Below are 24,036 nucleotides of genomic sequence, written 5' to 3'. Positions count from 1 at the left end.
TTCCTTATTAAAGGTATTTAATAACATTAAAGGTGATGATTCCCTGCAGGAATAGCAGAGAAAACAAAATATGAGCATCAGAAAGCAATAACAAGCTCTCCTATCACACAAATCGCAAATACAATTCTATTATAATGCAGTAAAATATTATGATCACTTTTTTTTTTTTTTTTTTTTTTTTTTTCATGTATTATATGCTATGGGGCATCCCTTTGGCTAGTTTATTCGAGCTGTTCAGCAACAACGAAAACATCAGTGTGTTATCAACTCTGTTTTTCTCCCAAAGCCAATACACAGCATCATATCAGACAATACAGAGAAAATCTATTCTGTCCCAGCTGAAACCAGGGCAAAAAACTTTCAGATATGTGCATGTTACTACAGATTGTCTTCTGACTTTTTATTTATTTATTTATTTATTTTATTTAAACCAAACATGTCATTAGCTGTTTAATAGAACGTACTAAATAAAACAGAGGTAGTGGTAGTAGGAGAAACACAAAGAAGAGGCATAAAAACTTTGCAGGCCGCTGAGACCTGCTATGAGGTTTCTTCCTTGTGAAGTTATATAGAAGGGGGTGGACAGTAGGAAATGTTCTTCAGTTTTGGTGGAAACATTCTCACAATAATAATAGGACAGATTGTGGGTCAAATCTACTTTTATACCAGAGTAGTGTCAGGGAAAAATCTGTGATGCTCTGGAATTTACGAGTATAAGGAGTTCAGTATGGCTTTGATCAAAGTTAAGTACTTCATTGCATGAGAGATCAGAACTTTGATGTATCAAGGAAACTCCAGAATGTACTTCCACACTTTTATTCTAATAATGTTCTAATAATATTCAGGATTAACATGCAGATGAGTGCATCACTTCCTCAGTTTTGATTTTATGATTACATTGTAGGACTGTGAGTCTGCAGGTAATGAAATATAGAAAGATCTTCCAAAGTAGTTAAAATGAAATGATAAAGTAGAAATATGGCTTATGGCTATAAAAGGTAATATGACAAAAAATACGGGGAAATATAATATGAATTACAAATTAGATTGACATAGCAGAATTAAATATTTATAATAAGTACTGAAATGTAGAAAAATAAATGCTTATTCGATGTATGTTGTTATGACAGTAGATATATATCTAGTTCCATCAGAGACTGACAAGGAATTTTAGTATGAAGAGGAGAAAAGATCTTGCATTTGCCATGTTCAGTTGGTAGGTTCTGATTTAGGACAAATAGAGTTTGGATTGTGAAGCTGCAAGAGATGAAGGGAAACACTAAATCACTTTAATCTCACTTACTCAGACAAGTTATAAGTGATCATAGTAAAATTACTGTATTTGATGTTGCAGTAAAAACAAGCCTTTGAGTAGATGTACCAGACTCTCAGGATCTTGAACTCTGAATGAACCAGGATTCTTAAATCAGCATTTGTCAGTAATAAAAATGCATTACATGTATACAACTTCTTTGGCTCCCAAATTATGAGTAAATAATGTGTAATTCAAAATGTACTGAGTGAATAGGATTTCTGATGAGCTTATTTAGATGTCAAAGAATCACTTAATGTCCAGAATTTTCTGTGGAAGAGCACTGATTACTATTACACGAATCTAACCACATTACAACAGAGCAGCTTTTCAGGTCACTCTTCTTGAGAAGCATCTGTGGAGTTGATGACAAGCATGTATGTGTGAGTGCCAAGCTGTCTCTGAACTGGACATTTGTGGGCAGGTTAAAAGCAGCAAACCTAAATAAATAAATTTCTTATCCATGACACTGCATATAGATACATTTATGTCTTCTTGTTAAGCATGAAATATGTCCCCAGCCAGCTCAGATTGCAAGCAGTGTGTGCTTACATCAGCCTGGCAGGTGAAATATGTAGGTTGTTGGAGGACTGCAGTTACCTAAGCAATAATGGCAGTTGGTTTGCAAGTACAAGATTTTGAATTTTGACAGTTTCAGAAAAGCATCCTGAGGAACATAGTGGCTGGACTATGAATGCATGCACAGAGAAAGAAGCCTTAATTAAAGAAGTTTCTTTGCAATGGAGTAGACTCAAAAGGAGAAAAATGTGTAGAAGTTTCTGTAGTCCTGTTAGACCAGGAAAATATATGTTTGCTCCAGCACTCCACTGAGAAGTTCTCAAGACAATTGTGCCCTACAGCCAGAGATGTAGCGAAAGACAACATATACTCAGCCAAGATAATGGAAAAGTTAATAAAGAAAGACATAAATTAAATCCTAGCAAAATAATGCTCTTCTGATGTTTAAGTAGAGGAAAATCCTTGTCTGTCTGCTATCTGTCAATTATTCTATTACCTGTACTTTCTGAATGGCTTTCCTTCCATTTTTTTTTTTTTTTTTTTTTTTTTTCTCTCTTTTTGGGGAGCAGCGGTGAGATGCATTGTAAGAAAATGCATATTTGTATCCCTTCCTCTCCTTTTGGGCTATCACCTGTTTAATATATTTTTTTTTTCCATAGCTTATATGTTTCTGAGGTGCTTATCAATTTTTTGAGCTGCTCCTCCATAGTGTGGCCACTAGCTTCTCAACATTAGTGAAGAGACTACTTGCTCTGCTCTGGTACAGGACAACATTGATCAAAAGACTTCTGGATTTAAATTGGTTTTCTGGCGAAACCCTTTATACCAAGACTAAGATATTAGATTTTGTAGCAAATTTAAGAATAAACATCTTTAGGAAAAATTTCTGCTATTTGCTTCATATTCCCAGTCATATTTCACATTCCCTGTTCAATGACTGTGCCAGCGTTCGGAGCTGTAATTCAAAGTGTTTCAAGTTTTCAGAAGGTAGAATGGCATGATACCAGGGAAGCTCACATAGCCTATAGAAGCATTGGAGCCCAGTAGAAAATAGACGCTTTATTAGCAAGATGAGCTAATTCTTTATCCAAACCAACTTGTTTTGAAACAAACATTCAGAAAGGTTTGATACAGGAAGTGGATGCGAATTGGATTCCAATTTTGTAGTAAAATTCCAACTCTTATAAAATAAATGAGCTAAACTTGACACTCACATGCCTTCAGGCTTTGGTAGATTTGAAAATACACATTTAAATTACAGTGGTCAGTTCCATCACTATTTTTAAGATGTAGCTATTCACAGGAGGGAAAGGTGAATCTAAAAGGAGCTCCTGTATTCTCACTGTCTTTTTTTCCTTAAAATACTTGCTTGTGACACATTACTGCCTGGAAACAAAATGCTATTGTTGGAGATAAGGGTCAGGCTGCAAAGCACAGTAGGATTTAGGTTCAACAGAGGGTACTTTTCTCCAAATATATGATGCTATAATGATACTGCAGGCCAAAGCTACCTTGCTTATTCCTATTAGAGTTTTCTGGTTAAAAGCTGAGAAGATGAGCTCATTCCTATTTCAGTTTGTCACACCTTCAAAACAGGAGGATTGCTTTTATGTTTTAGAAAATATCACCAGCATCTGACTTAAAAATAAGTAAATAAATAAATAATATGCAATAGGTCCTCTTACTTTGAGAGCTGTAATATATGTCAGAACTGCACTTTGTTTTCTCTGAATCCCATGTGGAACCACTACAGTGGCTTTTTTTAGTTTTATCTGATCTTAACGTGAATTTTTTACCCAATTTTCACTATGAGCTAATGCATTTAGTAGATGTAAATGGCATAGTGAGACTGTGCAAGAAAATATCATGACATGCATCATACTTACAAAACTTGTGTCAATGAACTAAACATAGGAATCATTTTAAATCTAAATTTAGGTAGAAATAGCAGAATGAACGTAGAAATTTAGCTTAATTTTAAACCAAAGACAAAAATATAGAAAACTTTGAATGTTCTGTTATTGAATAAGCACATTTTTTCTGTCCTCAGAGTTTATTTATATTTTGACTTTAAATATTCAAAACATGGCATAGTACTGCAGCGTGACCCAAAATTTTTCTTTCTTCTGGGATAGAAAAGCTGTGAAGTATAAACAGGTAGGGGCATAGTCTGTAATTTGTATTTCTGACTTTAGACAAAACACATTGCATCACATTATTCAAGTACTCACGAGGAGATACTGCATGAATACATGACAGAGCTTTACTCAGAGAACTTAGCAGCTTTCTACCACACTTTGGACTTTGCTGTTACCCATAGAGCTATTTATAAACTAGGTAGGCAGGAAGAACTGTGAAGAATGTAGATTCAAATCATTTCTGCTCTGCAATACATCTCAAAGCTTATACATAGTAAACTCTTTAAACTAGGAATAATTTCACCCGTAGGAAGGTACTCCAGAAAAAAAAAATAAATTGCCTACAGAAATATGGCCTGCAGCCTTCAGCCTACATTGAGAATTTAAAATTCCTATCCTCATTGTGGCTAATGACAAGTTTACATATCACAGTGTCTGACAGCATTAAATTCAGCACACCAGGACTCAAGCATACTAAGCCATCATTTTGGCTAAAAAAAAAAATATCACAAGCATTTACATTTGAATTAAAAGTATGTAGGTCACTCCAGAAATAAAGCTTGTAAATATCTAATGAGCAGGAGTCAAGTGGATGGGAACAGGCTATTTTCAATAGTGCCCAGCAGCAAGACAAGTGGCGATTGGCACAATATGGAGTACAGGAAGTTCCACTTGTCCATGAGGTGAAACTTCATCTCAAGTACTGTGTTCATTTGGGCTTCTCACTACAAGAAAGACACTGAGGCCCTAGAACGTGTCCAGAGAAGGGTAACAAAACTTGTGAGGGGTCTGGAGCACAAACCTTATGAGGAACAGCTCAGGGAGCTGGGATTGTTTAGCCTGGAGAAGAGGAGGCTCAGGGGAGACCTCATTGCACTTTACAACTTCCTGAAGAGAGGTTGTGATGAGGAGGGGTTTGGCCTCTTCTCTCAGGCAACAAACAGGACCCGAGGAAATGGCAACAAGTTGTATCAGATGAGGTTTAAACTGGATATAAGGAAGGAACTTTTTCTCTCAGAGAGTGGTCAGGCACTGGAATGGCCAGGGAGATGGTGGAATCGCTATCCCTGGCAGTGTCCAAGAGGCATCTGGATAGGGAGCTAGGAGATATGATTTAGTGGTTTTTCTGTAGGTATGGTAATGGGAGGACGGTTGGACTAGGTGATCTTGTAGGTCCTTTCCAACCTTGTGATTCTATGATTCTATGATTCATTCTTTTGAGTGTAACAGAGCACTGGAACAGGCTATCCAGAGAGATTATGGAGTCTCCTTCTCTGGAGATATTCAAAACCTGTCTGGACACATTCCTGTGCACTCCCTGTAGGGGATCTTCTTTAGCAGAGCTAAAGAAACTGAAAAACTGGATTATCTCCAGAGGTCCCTTCCAGCCCCCTTGATTTGGTGACTTATCTAGGAATCTTTGACAACATAGCTTGTGTGATTGTCACTAGGCTCCGAGAAGTTTCTAAGAATAGCGATGATATACTTTTTCGAGGTTGTGTTCAGCTGTTCCACTGTACAAATGTGTGAGTTTTCAGTTGTGAAGCATCTGTGAATAAAGTATGTCTCTTCTATTTTACTGTCATTTCAGTTTGAGTAAATAATTCATGATAGTGTTTTGGTCATGATTGCTTTGTTGTGACTTGTTAGGATTTGAAATCCAAGCTGTTTTGACATGCGTCAGCATTGTGTTTGTTTCATTATTGGATAAACTTAATTCTTGGAATTTAGTTGCACATACAGAACTTGAACTAAAAATACCAAGAAGTATTTTGCCATATTCATTTTCAAAACATCACAATAGCAATCAGTCTTGTCAGGAAATTAATTCTGTACAAAATTTGCTGAAACCAAACGTAAAGTAAATGATTTTTCTTCTCTAACCTTGCCAACTCCCACCAAGTGGAATTCAAAAATGGAGCTTGAAATCAGTTTAAGGTTTCCCTTCTAATTGTATATGACCAAGAATGAGCCCTGAACAAATATATAAAATTGTATGTATTTCACTTAATTTCATCAAAGCACTGTATTTAATCTCGCTTCACTAATGAAGTAGTCAGTATTTTTTTTTTTTTTTTTTACTCATGCAACTATGAATTACATAGGTTTTTGTAATATGCACATTTTCTCCTGGTATGTCATTTCAGTTGTCTTATTGCTTTAAGCACATTTGCAATTTCCAGAGCTATCATTTGTTCTTTGGATTTGAATCTGCATAGCCAATAGCTAAGCATAATGGTACTAATCCTATGGTGCATATGTGGTGGATTTTTGGTCCTATGTGTTATATGACTGGAGCCATAACACAATGAGGAACTTTACAACACTGGGATAATTTATAGATGTTAGGATCTTGGACTGTGGTTTGAGTCACCTGGTCTTCTTCCTGCAGTAATTATCATACTTATTCTATTTTAATTTATAAATAATTTAGAAAAGACCTCTTCCTATTCTGTATTTAAATTCCATGAAGAAAATATGTCTTTTACTTTCCTTCTTTGCTTATAAATGAATTTTTCACTAGCAAGTATTTTATTCTTAGCATATTTCTAAAAGTCACTCTCACTGATTTCACTGATTGTCATTTCTGAGTTTAGTTATTTTTTAAATTATCTATTCATACCATACAATTCTGCATAGCACACACAATCATGTGCTCACAAATGTCTTTTAGTTTTCTAGCAGCTTTAATTCTTTACAACTGCCAAAATGTCATTTAGCTCAGTTGGAGACTTTTCCCTTAAGACTTTTTGTACTATTATTCTAAAACCATCTGATAAAGTGTGATAGAAGTGATGGCAAGTGCTATAGGTTACATTGCTTAAAGTGTAACTAGAAATAGTGCTCTTTCATGTCCTTTTTCTTCATCACCTTTTGTGAAGCAAGTTATGGTTGTCAAAGGTCTACGTACTGCAACAGGTAAAGCTTTCAAACTACCAGGCTATCTCATACCAAAGCACAAGATGAATCCGAGACAAACAAAGCAAGATACTAGTTGTAGCAGCATTTGAAAATATATTTTCCCATAAACTGGGAAAAGGCATGAGTTGGAATTGATAGTTTCATCTGAATTTTCTCATTAAAAATCAGAGGGAAACATATTTTCATGAAATATTTATTTTCAAATCAAGTGAACCAGCTGCATTATTTTTACTATTTTTATCTTAGCAGCATAACCAAATGATGGACAATTTTTAAAATGTGCTTTTACAGTCTCAGTGTGGAGTAGAGAAAACCCAGTAGACAAAGCATACTGTGCAGAAAGAATATTTATCAACAAGTTTCTTTCATGTTTATGCTGTCAGGACAGCTTTCTGGCTTTTTATAGTTACAGAGGTTTTTTTTGTTGTTGTTGTTTTTTTTTTTTTTTTTTCTTCTCATTGTCATTCTTGGTCTTGCCTACCTAGTTTATTTTATATTTAGATTCAGGATTAAAGCAAAAGATCAATTAGGGCTTCTGAACTTGAAGATTCAATGAAAATAGTCTTTTTCTTCATGACAACAAAACTCAGAATAATGTAATGTTGGTGAATATTAATATGAAAAATTAGTGGAGACTTAAGAGGAACTTTTAATGCAAAACAAAGAAAGGAATAGAGTGGGTATCCTTCTGAAAAACAAAACCACAAAAAAGTAAAAAAACAAACAAACACTACTTTCTATGCTAAGATGTCTGGAAGGTAAGGCAAGAGTAAAAGAGTAGAAAGATTGATTCTAAAGGAAATAAATCTCTTTGGAAGTCTTAAGATCATGAGAACTGAGATCTTTCTAAATAAGGATCAAAAAGCTGAATGACTGGATAGCTAAGCATCGTGATAGACTGTTAAATGGATAGTGCAGAAAAAAATCTCTCTTAGGTATAGCCAGAAGAGCAGGAAGAACTCTGTTTTGTCTCTTACACAACATCTGAACTTGGTCTTTTGTAGACAGCTGGACATCAGCTATATTTTACTTCTGTAATTTTAACTTAACAAGTGCTAAATTTAAAAAGTGTTTTGATTCAAGACAGGTGTCAAACAGAATGATATTCTGTGCCACAGAAATGACAGTTTTGGTACCTGGTGTACAGTATCTATTCTGGAAATGCCTAAATATAAAGCAGTTTAATTTCTAGGAGAACAAAAGATGTTTTAGCTGGGACAGAGTTGATTTTGCCTTCATAATGTCTGCTATGATATAATGTTATGGCTTTAGGAAAAAAACATTGGACATTTCAGTTTCTCAGCTTCTCATACAGTCTTGCCAGTGAGTGAGCAAGGGGACACAAGAAGTTGGGAGGGGACAGAAGCAGGAAAGCTGGCCTAAATAGGCCAGACAGATACTAAAAACCATATGACATCTTGTGAAAAAAGCTTGAAAACAGTGGGGATTTGTCTGAGCAGGAAGCCACTGATTTGAGACTGGCTGGGCATCTGGTCGGTGGATATTGAGCAATTGCTTGTGCATCACATATCTTGTGTGGATGTATATATGTGTGTGTATACATATATGTGAAATCACAACTGTTGTCTTATTTTCCTCTTTTTTTTCTTGTCTTGATATATAGTTTTGATCTCAACCTATGAGCCCTACTTTGTTTTGTTTTGTTTGTTTGTTGTGTTTTGTGTGTCTGTTTTGCTTTTTTTTTTTTTTTTTTTTTTTTTGTGGTGCTGAAATTTCTGCAGATTTAAACTACAACATCAAGTTTCAGTGGCAGCTGACCACTCAGAATTTTGATGCAGAAATAAAGCCTCCCTGAGCTGATTTTAGACTGACATTCCTTAGCAGCAACACAATTAAAAGTACTTAAAACTTACGGTAAAATTATGGTAGGTGTATTACAGAGTGATTGAATCTATTCTGACTTACTGACAGTAAAATAGCAAGCACCAGACTAGCGTTATGCCTGAAGACTCACAGCAAAGCTAGTTGAGAGGTTTGCCAGGCAATTGAATTGTGGTTGTAGTCCAGTGCCTGATAACTGCTCCATGGTGACTGTTAGGATGAGCAGTGACAAATTACTCTGTGAACAGTTCAGTCCCATCTTGAAAATGGAGACCTGCCTGTATGTTACTGCCATATATCCTTTTCCCACAGTCACTGTAAAGTATGTGGCAACAATCTTGTCATTCTTGCATATTCAAGTCTTACTGTGAGGAAACCTGTGTAACTTGGCCAACTTTAGTGCGTTGCAGTATGTAATGATATCTTGTCCTCTGCCAAAAACATGCTGTTTTTCTAGTGATTAATACAATACAGATCATAAATACACATTTGTGTACACATGGCCTTTGCTAGTATACAGTCATTGCATTTAATGGATGAAATACACCTGCATCCATTTTGCTGCTAAACTGAAAGTCTTGTTTCACTCTTGTGCTGACTTGAAGGTGGGAATACTCTGAAAAGGCAACAGTATTGTATACATTCACCTTCTCCTAAATATCTGCAGAATTTCTGTTTGATACTGCAGCAAAGGCAAATCTAAGTAAGTAATTTGTTTATTTGCCGGGCTCGAATGTGTTGTATTCAGCTGAATAATTTTATTCTAGGTAGGAACACAAAACCATTAGCAAAGCATGGGTTAAAAAGAAGTCGTAATAGGTGATAACCAAGATAACTAGTATTAATTAATATCTAATAAAATTTGTGAAGAATAGTCATTTCTCATATTTCCCAAAAATATAAATTATGACTTCTAGTATTTTAAGATGGTAGTGATTGTTTCATATTGGCTAAACAGGCACAAAGTGTGTGATATAAATGCATTTCTATTTCAGCATTGCTAAAATACATGTGAGGATACTTCTCACATTTACATATTTTCACAAATTCAAAAATATTTAAAGTAATTTTTGCAGTGACTTTTTAAATACACACTATATACTCCTATACAATAGATATTTTCTATGTGTATTAGTGCCCTCTACAGGATAAATAAATACAGTTTCTAAATATTTGATTAAAATTTATCAATGGTGCTCCAATTGCTATATAGTAAAAAAGATATAGTAGATCTATTTTAAAAACCTGGATAATAGCCCTGCTGCTTCATGGTTTCCTTTTGCATAAATAAAAGCCAAGTAAACTGTAAGGACACAGCAGTAATTATCACATAATTGTAACAACTTTTCATTATGCTGTGGTAATGGTAATGTAAAGTGCAGAAGTGAATGCATATAGGAAATGCATACAAAAAAGCTTCCTTTGGAAATGTTCTTCCTCACATTTTGTAGATTCTTCTACCAAATCTCTATTCTTGCATGTTTGTAAGATGTGAACATTATTTAGAAAACTAATGATGTTGGAGTCACACTCATGTTCTGCAGCACAGATTCCAACATCTTGAGATTGGATTTTTGAAACACCCACCTCAGAACATAAAATCTCACTCGTTAGTAGATAGTGCTAGTATCTCAGAGAAGTAGCACTGAATGGCAAGAAGTACAGAAATCAGAACAGTGTAGATAATTGGGATTATATAACTTGTCTTTGACATTTTTATATTTTATATTTTCATATATTTTTTTTGTAATTTTGTAGAGTTTGGAGGCAGACAGAATATATCATTCACATTCCAGTTTTTAGTAACACTACTTACAAATATCAGCTGCTAATCAGCCATCGTGGATCTTCACTCAAAAAGATGTAGTTTTTGATCTAAAGTAGAAAATGGTGGTGATCACCTGAAAGATCTTTGTTATTTGTGCATTTTTTTACTTTTTACTTTCTTTTTATATGCAAGGAGCTAAGAAAGGGCAGAGCCAGAAAACTGTACTTTTGATTATATTTTTTCACCAAGTTAAAATTATTAAATAACTGAGATATAGTCTTCTTTTTTAGACTTTGAAGCAAGCTATATTAACATTCCTGGCTATATAGTTGAGAAGCAGTACACAATAAGACTTCTTAGGATAGTTCAAAATCAGATAATATCACTAGTTGCTCTTGAAACTAGGAGGGAAATAGCTTTTTCATTCACACATTTACCTCTGCAGGATTCCAGTTTTTCCTTAATATTCTTGCATACAAATGCAAGACATTTTATATCTAGTGAAAATTTAAGTTCAAGTGTTTAAGTAATTTGAGTATTTAAGGCCTTCATTTTGTATGTGAGACTTCCAAGTTCATATCCCATTCTTTCATATTCTAGGTCAGTCCTCTGGTTATTGAGCTATCGACTATTTGATAGTCTTCTCATTCACTGATTCATTCATTTTTCATCAAGGAAATGGCAATTCTAATTTGTTACTGATTAAATATTTATTAGAGTATAAGCCTATGCTTTTCAGATCTTAGTGATCACTTCTAAAACCAACTGAAAACAATCTCCCTTTTTTTTGATCAATTAAATACAAGAATAATATAATTTAAAATTATTTTTTTAAATGCTGGCAAGGACAACAACTTCTACTGTTTTCCACTTCTGTGAATTCTGAATTCTTTGCATCATTTTAAGAAAAACAAACAAACAGAAAAACTAAACACAACAAATCCAGACTATCATTTCTTTTTAGGAAGAAAAATTATGGTTTCTTTTCTTTAACAAGTATTTACTGTGAAATTCAAACATAAAGTTTAAATCTACGTAATACATCTAGCTTTTGTAATCTTTCAAGGAGACTATCAATTCAAGCAAAAATGGTTGTTGTCAATCCTTTCTATTTTCATATTAATCTGCCATGCATTGTATAGGAAAAATATAAATTCAAATATGTTATTCCTATGCTAATTTCTTTCTTTCTTTCTTTCTTTCTTTCTTTCTTTCTTTCTTTCTTTCTTTCTTTCTTTCTTTCTTTCTTTCTTTCTTTCTTTCTTTCTTTCTTTCTTTCTTTCTTTCTTTCTTTCTTTCTTTCTTTCTTTCTTTCTTTTTTTTTTTTTTTTTTTTTTTTTCCCACCTTGATTCCCTTTTTCAGCATAGTAAATTATGTAAAGTGTTGGCCAAGTACAGATTTTGGTTGCCAACTTTCAAGCAAGTATGTGTATAAGTTAACTGAATATATAGACATAATATAGTTTCACTTGCACTGCAAGATCTACCTAATTATTGCCCACCACTAGGACACTATATAGAAAGTATATGTACTCAGTCCAAGTTACAATAATTTTAGAACATTTTAATTACAACTTAAGAACTGTTCACTGGTGTGTGGATTTGCTTTGATCAAAATTTATTACATTGAAGAGAATGAATTTATTGAAGAAGTAACATTTCTTACCTAGATTAAAGGCTTAGTGCAAGTCTTTATGTAAGTAAGATTTCTATGCAGAAAACATGCATCAAACATTTGTCATGTTCAAGGTCCTTGAGTAAAACTAAATCATTCATTTCACAAATTATTTTTAAACAATGGCTTATCTCTGAAGTCTTCAATTCCCTGGTGCCCATACTTTAATTTACATGTGAACAGCTGAATCTAGAGTCAGGAGTACTGCATCTTTCTGCCTGCATTATACGTGTGGCCATATCAAAACCATACCTGAAACCTTTGATTTTTAGTTTTTGCCAGTTTTGCTGCTGAGAGACTGACAAAATCATGCCAGTCACATTGCCACAGAGCAACCCTATCTGCTTTCATTCTAGTTCTGTATGTTTCTATAGGAAATGTATTAAAAATGAAAACTTTGAAGAGCTACACAATCAACATGTGGTCCAAAGCATTCTGATTCCCTTGCGTCTCTAAGTTGTGCAATTGGAATAACTGGATGTTTAATAAAGAAAAGACAAATGTTTTCTGTGATCTTTCTATGATTATTCATCTGTCTAGATGAATATTTCTCGGTTTCATTTTCAGTCTGGTAGTGATCAACCTTTCCAAGGTCTTAGTGTTGAACAGTATCTAAGTAATCCCACAAAGATACTTTAAAATTTTTGCTATGTATGTATGGTAAAAGAATTAAGAACTGAGCTATTTTAATAGCAATTAAACTTTTAGAATATAAAGTCTGTTTTCAAGGTCCCTGCAGTGGTAAAGCAATCTTGATTAAATACTCATATTTTTCTGTGAAACGTGGTTACTTTAACTTAATAATGAATTTGAAATGAGTCAAATGACAGGTCTCAAAGATGATGAATAATTTACAAATTCTTTCTTAAAATCTGTAACTCAGGGGACAAATTGGCATCAGGGTCTAGCACTTGCCAAATTGTTGCACTTCATCACGTTCACCTGTTGTTTCCAAAAAGCCTAGGGAAAGATCAAGGCAGTGATATTCAACTGTGCCTGTGATACTGCAATGCTGCATAATCTGAGCACGTCAAAATGCTATACAAATCCATTTGAGGTGATTTGCTTGCAAGAATAATGTGAGTGGGCTAATGTTAATATACAGTGGATGTTTCTCAGCAAAATAACTTATTAGTTTTTTGTTTCTGACTCATCGGTTCTTATCCTATATTCTTTTTGCAGAGTATACAGTCTGTTTTTTTCATGCCTTTCAGATATTAAGTCATTAAAAAAATTCCAGTCTTGATCTGTGAGATAACTCTTAAATCAAGGATCATTTGCTGGTTACGTAAATGACAACACTGCCTCCATGTACATATACTTAAGTGAGCACAAATCCAGCACCAAGTACCAACAATGTATTTCTAGTCTATTTATGAAAGTCATCATTTCCCAAAGGCTGAATTTCAGTGATCAGTAAATGAAGCAGAAATTAGTAGTTTACATCAGTCAATCTGAATTCTGACTATTCAGTTCCAGTTTCAATGGGAATGTGTGATTAGTTTTGCTTGTACTGAAGGGATTACTTTGACCTGCTTTGTGTTAAAAAAAGAAAAAGAAAAAAGAAAAAAAAAAAGTGTATTTTAAACATCTGCTGTATATAAAACTGCTATACTTAAAGAATTATCTCTATAAATACAGATCTGGACTTCTGGCATTTTTTGTGTTTTCTCCAGCAAACTCTATAGAGGCTGTTCTTTGAGCAGTAGATGTTTCTCCCTTAGCAAAGTCTTTACTTAACTCATTCTTACCAATGGAAGCTGGAAGTTGGAGTAATTTTATTCAGTTAAACTTACAGTTTTGATTTTACATCCTTTGCACATACTCAATGCCCTTGCTATTTTATTTCCTCTGAAAGGTTCACTTTCTGTAGCAATCCATTCTAACTCACATTCGAGTTCAGTTCCCTTACTACTTCCTTTTGAGATACACTTGAAAGGGCTTGAAGGTTCAAGTCGTTTCTCTTTATCTTAATCTCTGTCTAGAATTTGACTCATCTCAAAGTAGGTCTTGGCTATGACTCTGTTAGTCAGGGAATATAATTATTATATTCTTCTGTTATTTTGGTTAAAAAACATCTAAAATACACTTTTTCCATTAAAAAGTCATGTTATTCTCTTTGAATCCTGACTTGTATTGTTATATAAGTACTATTCACACACACAAATAAATTACATTTTTCTAACACAGTATCCTAAGCAATAGGAACTGTGGAATACTGAACTGTGTGATCTAATACTGAACCTAGCAATACTGAACTGTGTGATCTAACTTCTGATTGGAGTACTACAAAAGCAGAGTTGCTGTATAATAAATCACAAATTAAAGAGCAACTTCCTATAGTTTTTCTAATGTTCTGTATGTTTAAGTAATGCTGATCCATGTCACCCATTTGTTCTACAGTCCCTTTCCATTTATCTTGATCCCACTATTTTACTGCAGAATAAGCTGGTTGGATGTTTCTCATTTTCCTTTCTAAAAATGAAATAAGTTACCTGCATTTCTTCCAGTGTTAAGTAAAAGGGAGATGTTCCTTGAACTTCCTAGTTGTGAGCTTAGTTTTTGTGCTTAAAGTATTTACCATGGGAACCGTTATGCTTTCAGATTTGATGGCAAATGAGGAGAAAAAAACAAGTGGGATTATGTCTTCTTATAGTACAGTCTGCTTGAACAAGACCATCTTTCTTTCCAAATTTCAGTTCCATAAGGTGGGAAAATGGCTTCTAATTTTAAACAACTGCTGCTGAATATAAAACTGTTAACAGTAGCTTAGCAACAGCTGTCACTTATTCGTTTATCAGTTTTTGCCAGTCATCTCTGGCACTTCCGATTGATTTGGTGCCTGATCCATCATTATTCTATATATCTTCACATTAATTCTCCTCTTTCAAACATTAGAGATGTGGTTTTCTCATTAGGCTGCTATTCTGCTCAGTTACTTGCATCTTTGTATCCCATTTCCACCTTCAAAAATACAAAAAGCCCTTTGACTTGTAGATATTCAGTTATGCTGATTAAAGAGTTGGATGGGACCTAGAACCACTCTAATGCTTTAACTCCATTGGAATTTTTGCATGCTATTATAGATGAGATTTCAGTTTGGAGTAAAGGGAATTCAGTCTATATAAGCATATTACTCCTGTCTCTTAAAGGTAGCAAAATTGCCAGGAAATGTCAGGTTCAAAAAAGAAGATTCTACTTAGTGCCTATATGAATACTTTTATATATAAAGAAATGCTTCTTTTTTTCCTGCTTGTAGTTTTTCACAACAATTAGCATTGTTTGTTTATAGCACACAGATTTGCTTCTTTTCTTGTGACATCTTCAAAGCTTCAGTTGTAATGAAAATGCTTTCAGTATGCGTTGCTAAGATACTTATAATATGCATTGTTTTCTGGAGATAAAACCCTAAAACTTCATTTCTTTCAGAACGCGCTCCTTCCTCTCTTGAATTCTCTGTTCCAGTAGAGCATTTGACAGTGAAGGTTTTTTTTGTTGTTGTTTGTTTGTTTTATAAAAATGGGTCTTAGAAGATGAATAATAACAATGACTTTCTGCCTTATGTACTTTCACATTTAATTATATTCTGGGATGTCTTGTTCAGAATATTTTATCTTAAACACTGTGAAGCTGTATTGATTAAACTTTGATTCTAGTTCCAGCTCCTGGTAGGATTAATTATCTAAAGGTTGTGTGAATATTGTGAAATATTTAAATATTAAAATAATTTTAAGTGTAGAATTGTATTTAAAATTTTGAAACAATTATAGAAGCACTATTTGTGAAGCCATTAATAAATATTGCTTGCATATTCTTACTAGATTTCAGGGGTCAGAACAAAAGAAAATGTTCTGTCCCTGAAATACAGTGACTATTCCCAGCAAATTTAACAATCAAGTATAATTATGCCAGAAAATTTCCATTATCTTATTTCTAGTCAAACAATGTAAACAAAACATTTGTTTTAGACCTATTTCTATTCAGTTCTTTTGTATTTATTGTTCATTGAAAAGCCTTTCACATTATAGTTCTAGGCTATTTTTATTACACCACACCTATGCTGTCTTTATACTGTGTAAATTTACAATCCCCTACCAAAATAAAAATAAAATTTTTAAACAAATTAAATAAACCAAACATCCCACAAAGGATATCTCAAGTCTATTTGAGAACCACGATGGAAGGAGACTCAGGAGATGTGTCAGAGGTTAGCAACTTCAGATGGAAAGCTGATATTTCAAAACCTCAAAACAATTTAAGTAATCAAGATGAGCATCATGCAAAAAGAGTAGTTACTTTAAAAATGTTATTTTATCAATAATTATCTATAAAGTGTTAAAATGAGCACTCAGACAAGTCAAATTTATTTTCATGTATTTTTATTTTGAAATTAAGTATACTTTATTTTATTTTTGTATTTTAGGAACAGAAGGGGCAGTGTTTGGACACTCCGTGGAGACACCCCATATCAGAGCAGAACCTTCCCAAGACCTCAAGTAGGTGTTGTTCGAAGTGTTGTTTTAATATTAAGTATTCTTAAAAACTAATTACATCTTGATTTAAAGCAAATATGTGTGTAGTGATTTATACTGCCTATCTATCTATGCAAAATGTAAAACACATTACTTTTTGAAACAACTTGTCTCCTGTAGCAAATTCCTCAGGTATACTTCCCCTGTATAGTCAGACACTTTCAGGATTGACAACAGTACTGTTTAATATCATCAGATTCGTGTTTTATTTTCTTTTGAGCTGTCATTGAGTATATATTTACATAAACAGTTTGTTGTTGTTGTTTTTTAAATGGTATTTAAAAGTTGATGGGTTTTTTTTGAGTGCTTCATGCATACACTTCAAAAACTCATTATCATGTTAGTCTACACTTGCAAATTTAAAACCCCCAGAGTATGCTGCACTTATTCACAAGTGTTAGAATAAGTAAACACTAAAAAAATCAATTCTAAAACTTACTAAAACATCTCCACACCATGAAAGATACAATTTAGAAATCTATACAGTGCAAGTTTTATTTTGAAGTGCAAACACTTTCCCCAGTAAATATTGATCTGTAGTTAATACAAATAAGGAGAATATATGACAATCACAGAAAATCAAAGGTCTTCCCTTGTGTTTCTCTCTGTAAACGTGGTAAGAAAAGATTGTTGTTTGAATTCTTCTAAGATTTCTAAATCTTATTTATCTCTTGCTTTACTTGCCTAGCATTGCATGGAAAGCAGTGGTTAAGTGTCCTAGCTAATATTTGAAAAGGTATTTAGGGTCATTGACAAGTAAGGACTGTTGCAGAAATCATATGCAAGAAGCTGCCCACTAAGACAGATTTTTTGAGAAGCCCAGAACATTGAGAAAGAGGCTGAACTTTTCACACTTCAAAGAATGTGAAGACCATGCTTTGTCTAATTATTTCTGACATTTAAATAATAACACTAAAATGTAAATGTATGGAAAAACAGGAAGGCCTGTGTCTTCAGGATTAACTCTGTTAAAACCACCTAATGTTACTTGCACAGCTTGTAGTTCAGAGATTTGCCCCTCCTGTCTTTTGGCTTTATTCATTAGAGCAGTGATTATTGCTGCTGTATGTTTTCCAACTCCACCATTCCTTCATCTCAATTTTCCAAGATAGACTTAATTAACATGAATTCTGCTGAGTCTTTATTCAGTTTTTTGTTTTCTCATTAATCATGAATTCAACTCAAGCAAAACAGATGAAGCAGAAACCCTTGCTGTCTGGTCAAGCAGTACTAGCTTATGTGTAAATTTTATTTTATTATTATTATATTCCATATACAATGTATTCTGAAAGGTTTTGTACATATGTGCTACTATGTGTTAGCTAGGATTCAGTGGTATTCCCTTTTTGGAATGAATACAACTACTATTAGGATAGATTTCTTGGTATTTGGCATGAATCTTTCTAGAAGGTAACCTGCAGACATTTTTTTAGCTTTGTAACTTTAAAGAACTGCAAATAATGACAGTTTTGTATGATTGTTTCTGACAGTAAAATGCACTCAGATCATATATAACTTTGAAAACTCCAGTTATCACATACTTTTTTTTAATCTTCAAATAATTTTTAAAAATCCCTTACAAAAAATTAAAAAAATCAAGTCCCTCCAAAAAATTTTTTGCTGTTTTAAAATGTGTTGTCAGAAAACAATGATTTACAATTGAAATGATTGTCTGATAAATATGCTGAAATAAATCAACACAAATATTGATGCCATTTTCTGGCCTCAGGCCCAGTTAATAAAAGCATACGGACATTTTGAAATGATTTTACCTTCCAAAACAGAATAATTGCATCCTAAATGCAGCTGGTCTTTGTCTCATGCTACATGCTGAAGAGTGCCTGCAAAGTGTAGATAATAGAGTGTCAGTGTTCTAGTTTGGGTCCATTCACTGTTTAAGGTTTTAAAATATACTTAGTCAAATTGTCCAGCAAATAACACTGGAAGTCTCTAAACATAGTATATTTTTTGGGGGATTTTTGAAGTTAATGGTGACATGAGAGAAAAAGTTTGCTGAGCTTACATTAAAGTTCATTTTTTCCAATAGGCGCATATGTTTGCAGTTTGATAGCAGGATTCAGTGTATAAATGCAAATACACGATATTCATTTGAATAGTGCAGGTCTGAAAGACACAGGAATTTAATGTGATTAATTAAAATACAAATAATCCCTTAGGTTTTCATTTGAGAATGCATTTTTAGGGTCAAATAATAAGCGTCAAAAATCAATATATGGGTATATTTTATTCAAAAAATAGGAGTTGGAATAAAATTTGTGACAGTGGATTTGTAAAACAATTATCTGCTGAATTTAAAAAGTGGAAATTCTTGACAACCTGGATTACTACAAATGAAACTGAACTATAAAATTTCAACTGCAACACAAGTTTCACAGTGTTTGAGCTGAAAGTTCTTGAATTTTAGCTCAATCTGTTCTGGATGAGAAGCCAGAAAGATGATGGTTTATATTAGATTCAGATTTCTAAAGCCTTGCCTCTTCCTTGTTCTATATCCGGAATTTGAAGTCTTCAGTCAATGAACCATCTGTAATATATGATATTAAAAAATATGTTGTATAAATAGGCAATTCAGATAAGATTTAAAAAGGTAAAAAAAAAATTCCTTCCTATGTGCTCAACCACTTTGTTCACATCTTACATTTTCAAATAATAAGTAACAAGGTTTTGCTTTCAGAAAATACTCTATACAAAATTCTTTGTGAAAGCTCATAAGCCCCTTTGTATTGAAACTCAAAAACTAATTAAATCTGACTTTCATTAACTGGGATAAGGAGCAAAAAAGAATCTTGTCTTACAAAAGGGAAAAATTCTGGTATCTTAATAGTTTAATCATCATATTTCTCTTGCTAACTTTTCTCACAAAAAAACAGTTAGGGAAACTAAACCACCAATATGATAGGCCCCCAAATATAGGTTTTAGTCTAACAGTGCGTTAAAATATGGTGAAATAATAGGTAATATCTATTCATAAAAGAGGCATACAGTAGTTAAATGCTGATAGTTTTGACCTCAATAACCTTCTTAATAAGGGAGTAAATTACTTTGTTGTTGCTCTCTGGAGATAACTGCAAATCAAATCTAATAGTTTTTCTTCTCTTCTCTGTCAAACCTTGCATACTATTGACTACTAGGTAATCCTGCAAGCTAATGCTGAGCATAATGAGGTGGAAATTGATCAAGCAGTAAGGAAGAACCCAGCTAGTAGGATTCTAATTCTGACAAGAATTCAGAATCTTATACCAGGGGTCTGTTTCACTTTGAGTTGCCTGATGGTTTCTTAAGGACCCTGTTTTATGTCACTTTTGTAGTAATTTACTAACAGGACAAAGTATGTATTCTGTAAAACTATGAAACCATAGAATATATTAGAAAGGAATTTTGACAATAAATTAAGAGCAGACAGAGAGTAACAAAAGAACAGGGACTCTGCTGCTCATCTATTATGCTCAAAAATCAAATAATAAAACAAATTTTATCAAAACTGAGAAGATGAAGTATAGTGAAAAAGTCCAACTTATTTCATATGTTAAAGGACCTCTGTTGCTAGCTTCCTTCTTAATATTAGTTTTTAATAGAGTGAAAATATTCAATATGTATAATTTCAGAAGTTATGGTTAGTGTTCAAATAGTTATTTCAGTGTTTGGGTATATGTTACAAAAATACACATTTGATTAGTTGAAAACAACAGTTGACTAGCTGTTGAAAAGATGATATTTTTCCACATACATGTTTGTACAACATTGTGATAGGTGTAGTGAAAGTCAGGAAAACTGACACAACGTAATCAGCTTTATTTACAAATGATTTTATATATAAAAGCAAATATATATTATAAAGCAAAAGACATTGAAATAAATAGATAAGAAGGAAATAAGTTAGAAATGTTAGTTCCTATTCAGACAAAATAGGCTCTTGAACTAGCAGAGCAATTTACTTTAGTGTTCAGTAAGGATAATTATATTTCACTCAGGAGAAGGAAAAATGCTCCAGTGGGAGATGGGATTCGAAGGAAGAAAGTACTGCTGTCACAATAGATAGCAAAATTTACTGATTTTCATGTCATTAATGAGGTGCTAGATAATCTCTGTCTCTTGTCTTTGCATGAGCTAAACATGAAAACAAAGTCAAAGAACCAAAATTTATGAACTTTTCAATCTGGAATATAAGTTCTTTGGGTCTGATAGATTAGTAAGAGTAGCAGTTAATAGGTGAAAGGGATATTCTAGTAGGCCAGATCTTTCGGGCAGAATTCATTGGTATACAGGGCTTTGCAATATTATTTAGAAAGATTCTTAAAGGAAATAATTCTTAACAACCTGAGGATAAATAAAAATTTGGGTGAAATAAAAGGTGTCTAGATTATGCCAATCCAAAGAAATGTTTTTCCCTCAATAAGGTATTTGATATTCTGGAAAACAGGAATTAAGTAGATCATCTCATCAAGTTCTATGTAAGGATTTTGATATAGTGCCATGTCTAATGAGAAATAAAATAGTGTGCATTTAAAGAAAACGCAAGTGGTATATAATGGGGTTGTATTATTTAAATCCTTCCTTCCACCTGATGGGTGATTGCAAAGCTGGTTTCTAAAGGATTAATTTTATTTACAGATTTAATAAAATTACTCTATGAAAGAAGCATGCACTAAGTTCTCTTTTAACTTTACTCTCATCACATGATTATACTGTCAAGCTCTTGCTTTAAAGATTTGCTCTCTTCAGCACACCTTTCCTTATGCTTCTTCATTTTTTCTGGTCCGTTAATAACATAACTGAGAAAAAACTCTCCAATATTTCAGATTCCTCTCTTTTCCTCCTCAGTAACAATATACATATATTCTCAGTTAACATCATTTTTTTTTTTTTTTTTTTTTTTTTTTTTTTTTTTTTTTTACCTGTGTCAGGAAATTATTCATCTGTTATCTATGTCACCTAAAATTAAAACACTCTTCATCATCATCATAGTATCATAGTATTGTGCAAGTTGGAAGGGACCTTAGAGACTCTTATTTTGTTTGTTGTTTTTATATTGCAGTCTTCTTGAATTGAGGTTGGAGGCATGTATGGAGCAATTAGAAATCAGATTTGAACCCAGCAAGGTGATTTCTGGGTTAATGAAAATTCCAGGAGCTGTAATAAAGTCATGCTGACACACAGTCAGTGACATGTAGAGAATGGATATAATAGCAAATGCTGTTCTGAATGCTGTTCTAATTTAAATCATGAAAGTTTCCTCTTTGTTTAAGTGTATTGTCTATGAGTAGCAAAACTGGCTATGTTGATATTTAGTAGTTTGTGCTATTAGCTATTCCATAAGGTGTCTATTTAACTTTCTCTTATTTAAGGTCTTGCTGTGAAGTCACAAAATACAGAAAGCCAAACTGTGCCCTTAAAGGTTAGTTTCCCCACATATAGAGAGCTTCCTGTGAAGATATGAGAATTTTGCCTTTTGATAAAGGTTATCTGATGATCAGTGAATGACATTAAAGACTCACAAGGCCTGCACATCTTCCCTTGCATTTCAATAAAATCTTTGATTTCTTCCTGAAAATACAAACATTTGGTTAAAAACATTGGAACACAGTAAGCTTCAGAAAAAAATAACTCTTCTAGCAGTGAATCACATGCAACTTGTATAGGGTGTAAAGGTATCAAAACTATTTTTATTCATACATATATATGTTAATGATGGGATTGGTATGAATGAAGTCTTATTTTCTGAACATTCTTATCATGATGTCAAAATGAACTAATCAAGAATCCTCTGTATGGTCCTAATATCTATAAAAAAGGGAATATATATATATATATATGCATATACACATATATATTTGTCACAATGGTTATAAAAGTTCATAGTAATCCTTTATGCATGCTATTGGAGTTTGCCACCCAAGTTCCAGAAAATGGACTGAATGAGAGTACAAATCTTGTTCAATACCTTCTGTCCTTCACTAGACAAGGACTTTTTCGACTTCAAAGTTTCCTTGATCATTAAACAGTCATCTGTTCTTTTAATAATAATAGAAGGTGTGTGTGGGAGGGGGGGGGGGGGGGGTTGGGAGGGGGGGACTGGGGGGGGAAGTGTATTTAGAACTGTTGGTGGCCTCTGGAGAACTACGTTTTCAAAAGTTGTTTTGTGAAGAAAATCTTAATTCTAATTTAAAACAATATCATTTTAGTGGAATAGGAGAAAGTCACTGAATGTTATGGTGTTTTGGGTTTGAGAGAACCGTTTTATACAGAAGTGAAAAAAGGGTTAATGAAGTTTGGAACATCATCAACAACAACAACAAAACAAGTACTAAGTTTTGTTGGCAAGCCCATCTTCATATATTAATTACTTGAAAGTATCGAAGTATCTCTTGAACCTTACATATCAAGATGCACAGGGGGAAATGTGCACCTGTATTACATGTGCATTCTCTAGTTCGCAGTGTATTTTTTAATCCTCCTTTTGAAATACAAATTCCAGATTACTAGAGGTTCGTATTAGTCATTTTGCTAAATAGTGTGGACTGAATAGACATGAAACAAATTATTCACATTTGCACATGGGAATCTTCTTTCTTACTATTTTAAGAAATACCTTCTGCTAGTCAACAGAGCAAAATTATCATAGATTAATTATACCCCATGTGAGTTTGAGGGTTGTACAAGAAATAAATCTAAATTATTTATTAAAACCTAAAATTAAACCTTTTGTATCTTTTTTATTATTATTTTTCTCTAATACAATCTAGGTCAACTTGTAAACAGAAAATAACAAATGAAAAATAAACATTTCTGTACTTCTAATGAGAAATATTTTAATACCTTCAAAGGAACATACTCAAAATATTTCAAAACTTTCCTTTTTTAGCAACAATGCTTCAATGAATTCAGCCCAAATTCATGCAGCTTTGAACCTCTAAAATTCATCTCTCAAATTAGCCATTGATAATTAAAAAGAAAAAAAGCTCTTCACTCTGAATAGATCTCCATGCATCATATGTAGAGAATAGACAGATTTTATTATTTGTAAGTGTTGTTTTAAGCATTTCTTCATCTTTCCTTAGAGTGTTGTAGATTCTGTTTACTAGTAGCACTAGTTACCTTCTCCATCACAGCTGTTTCCTGATGATGAAACAGAAGGGAACAACTCAAATACTGTTGTGTTCTGGAAAAAAAAATAAAAAAAATATTTTACAAACAAAATTATAAATTACTTTTGCTTGGTATTCCTGAATAGACTTTTTCTGTCTTCCTACTAGAAAATTTCTGATGACTATTGATAATTTTTTATCCTAATTATTATAAGATGGGAG

General features: G+C 33.2%; 1 protein-coding gene across 9 annotated transcripts in view; it reads left to right on the top strand.

Moving 5' to 3' along the window:
* SGCZ (sarcoglycan zeta) overlaps window positions 1-24,036 on the top strand; it is a 329,077-nt gene that overhangs the window by 288,652 nt on the left and 16,389 nt on the right. For all 9 annotated transcript variants that reach the window (XR_011903416.1, XM_072335261.1, XM_072335266.1 and 6 more), the window contains one exon: window positions 16,600-16,672. Coding sequence is in view for 8 of the 9 variants with exons in the window: in XM_072335261.1 (XP_072191362.1) it covers window positions 16,600-16,672 (73 nt within the window). In the remaining variant the exon portion in view is untranslated. The remainder of the gene's footprint in view (window positions 1-16,599; window positions 16,673-24,036) is intronic.

This window comes from Excalfactoria chinensis, chromosome 4 (genome assembly GCF_039878825.1).
Source record: "Excalfactoria chinensis isolate bCotChi1 chromosome 4, bCotChi1.hap2, whole genome shotgun sequence".
Taxonomy (NCBI): domain Eukaryota; kingdom Metazoa; phylum Chordata; class Aves; order Galliformes; family Phasianidae; genus Excalfactoria; species Excalfactoria chinensis.
The sequence above is the reverse complement of the archived record's forward strand: the minus strand, read 5'-3'. Positions and strand labels throughout refer to the sequence as shown.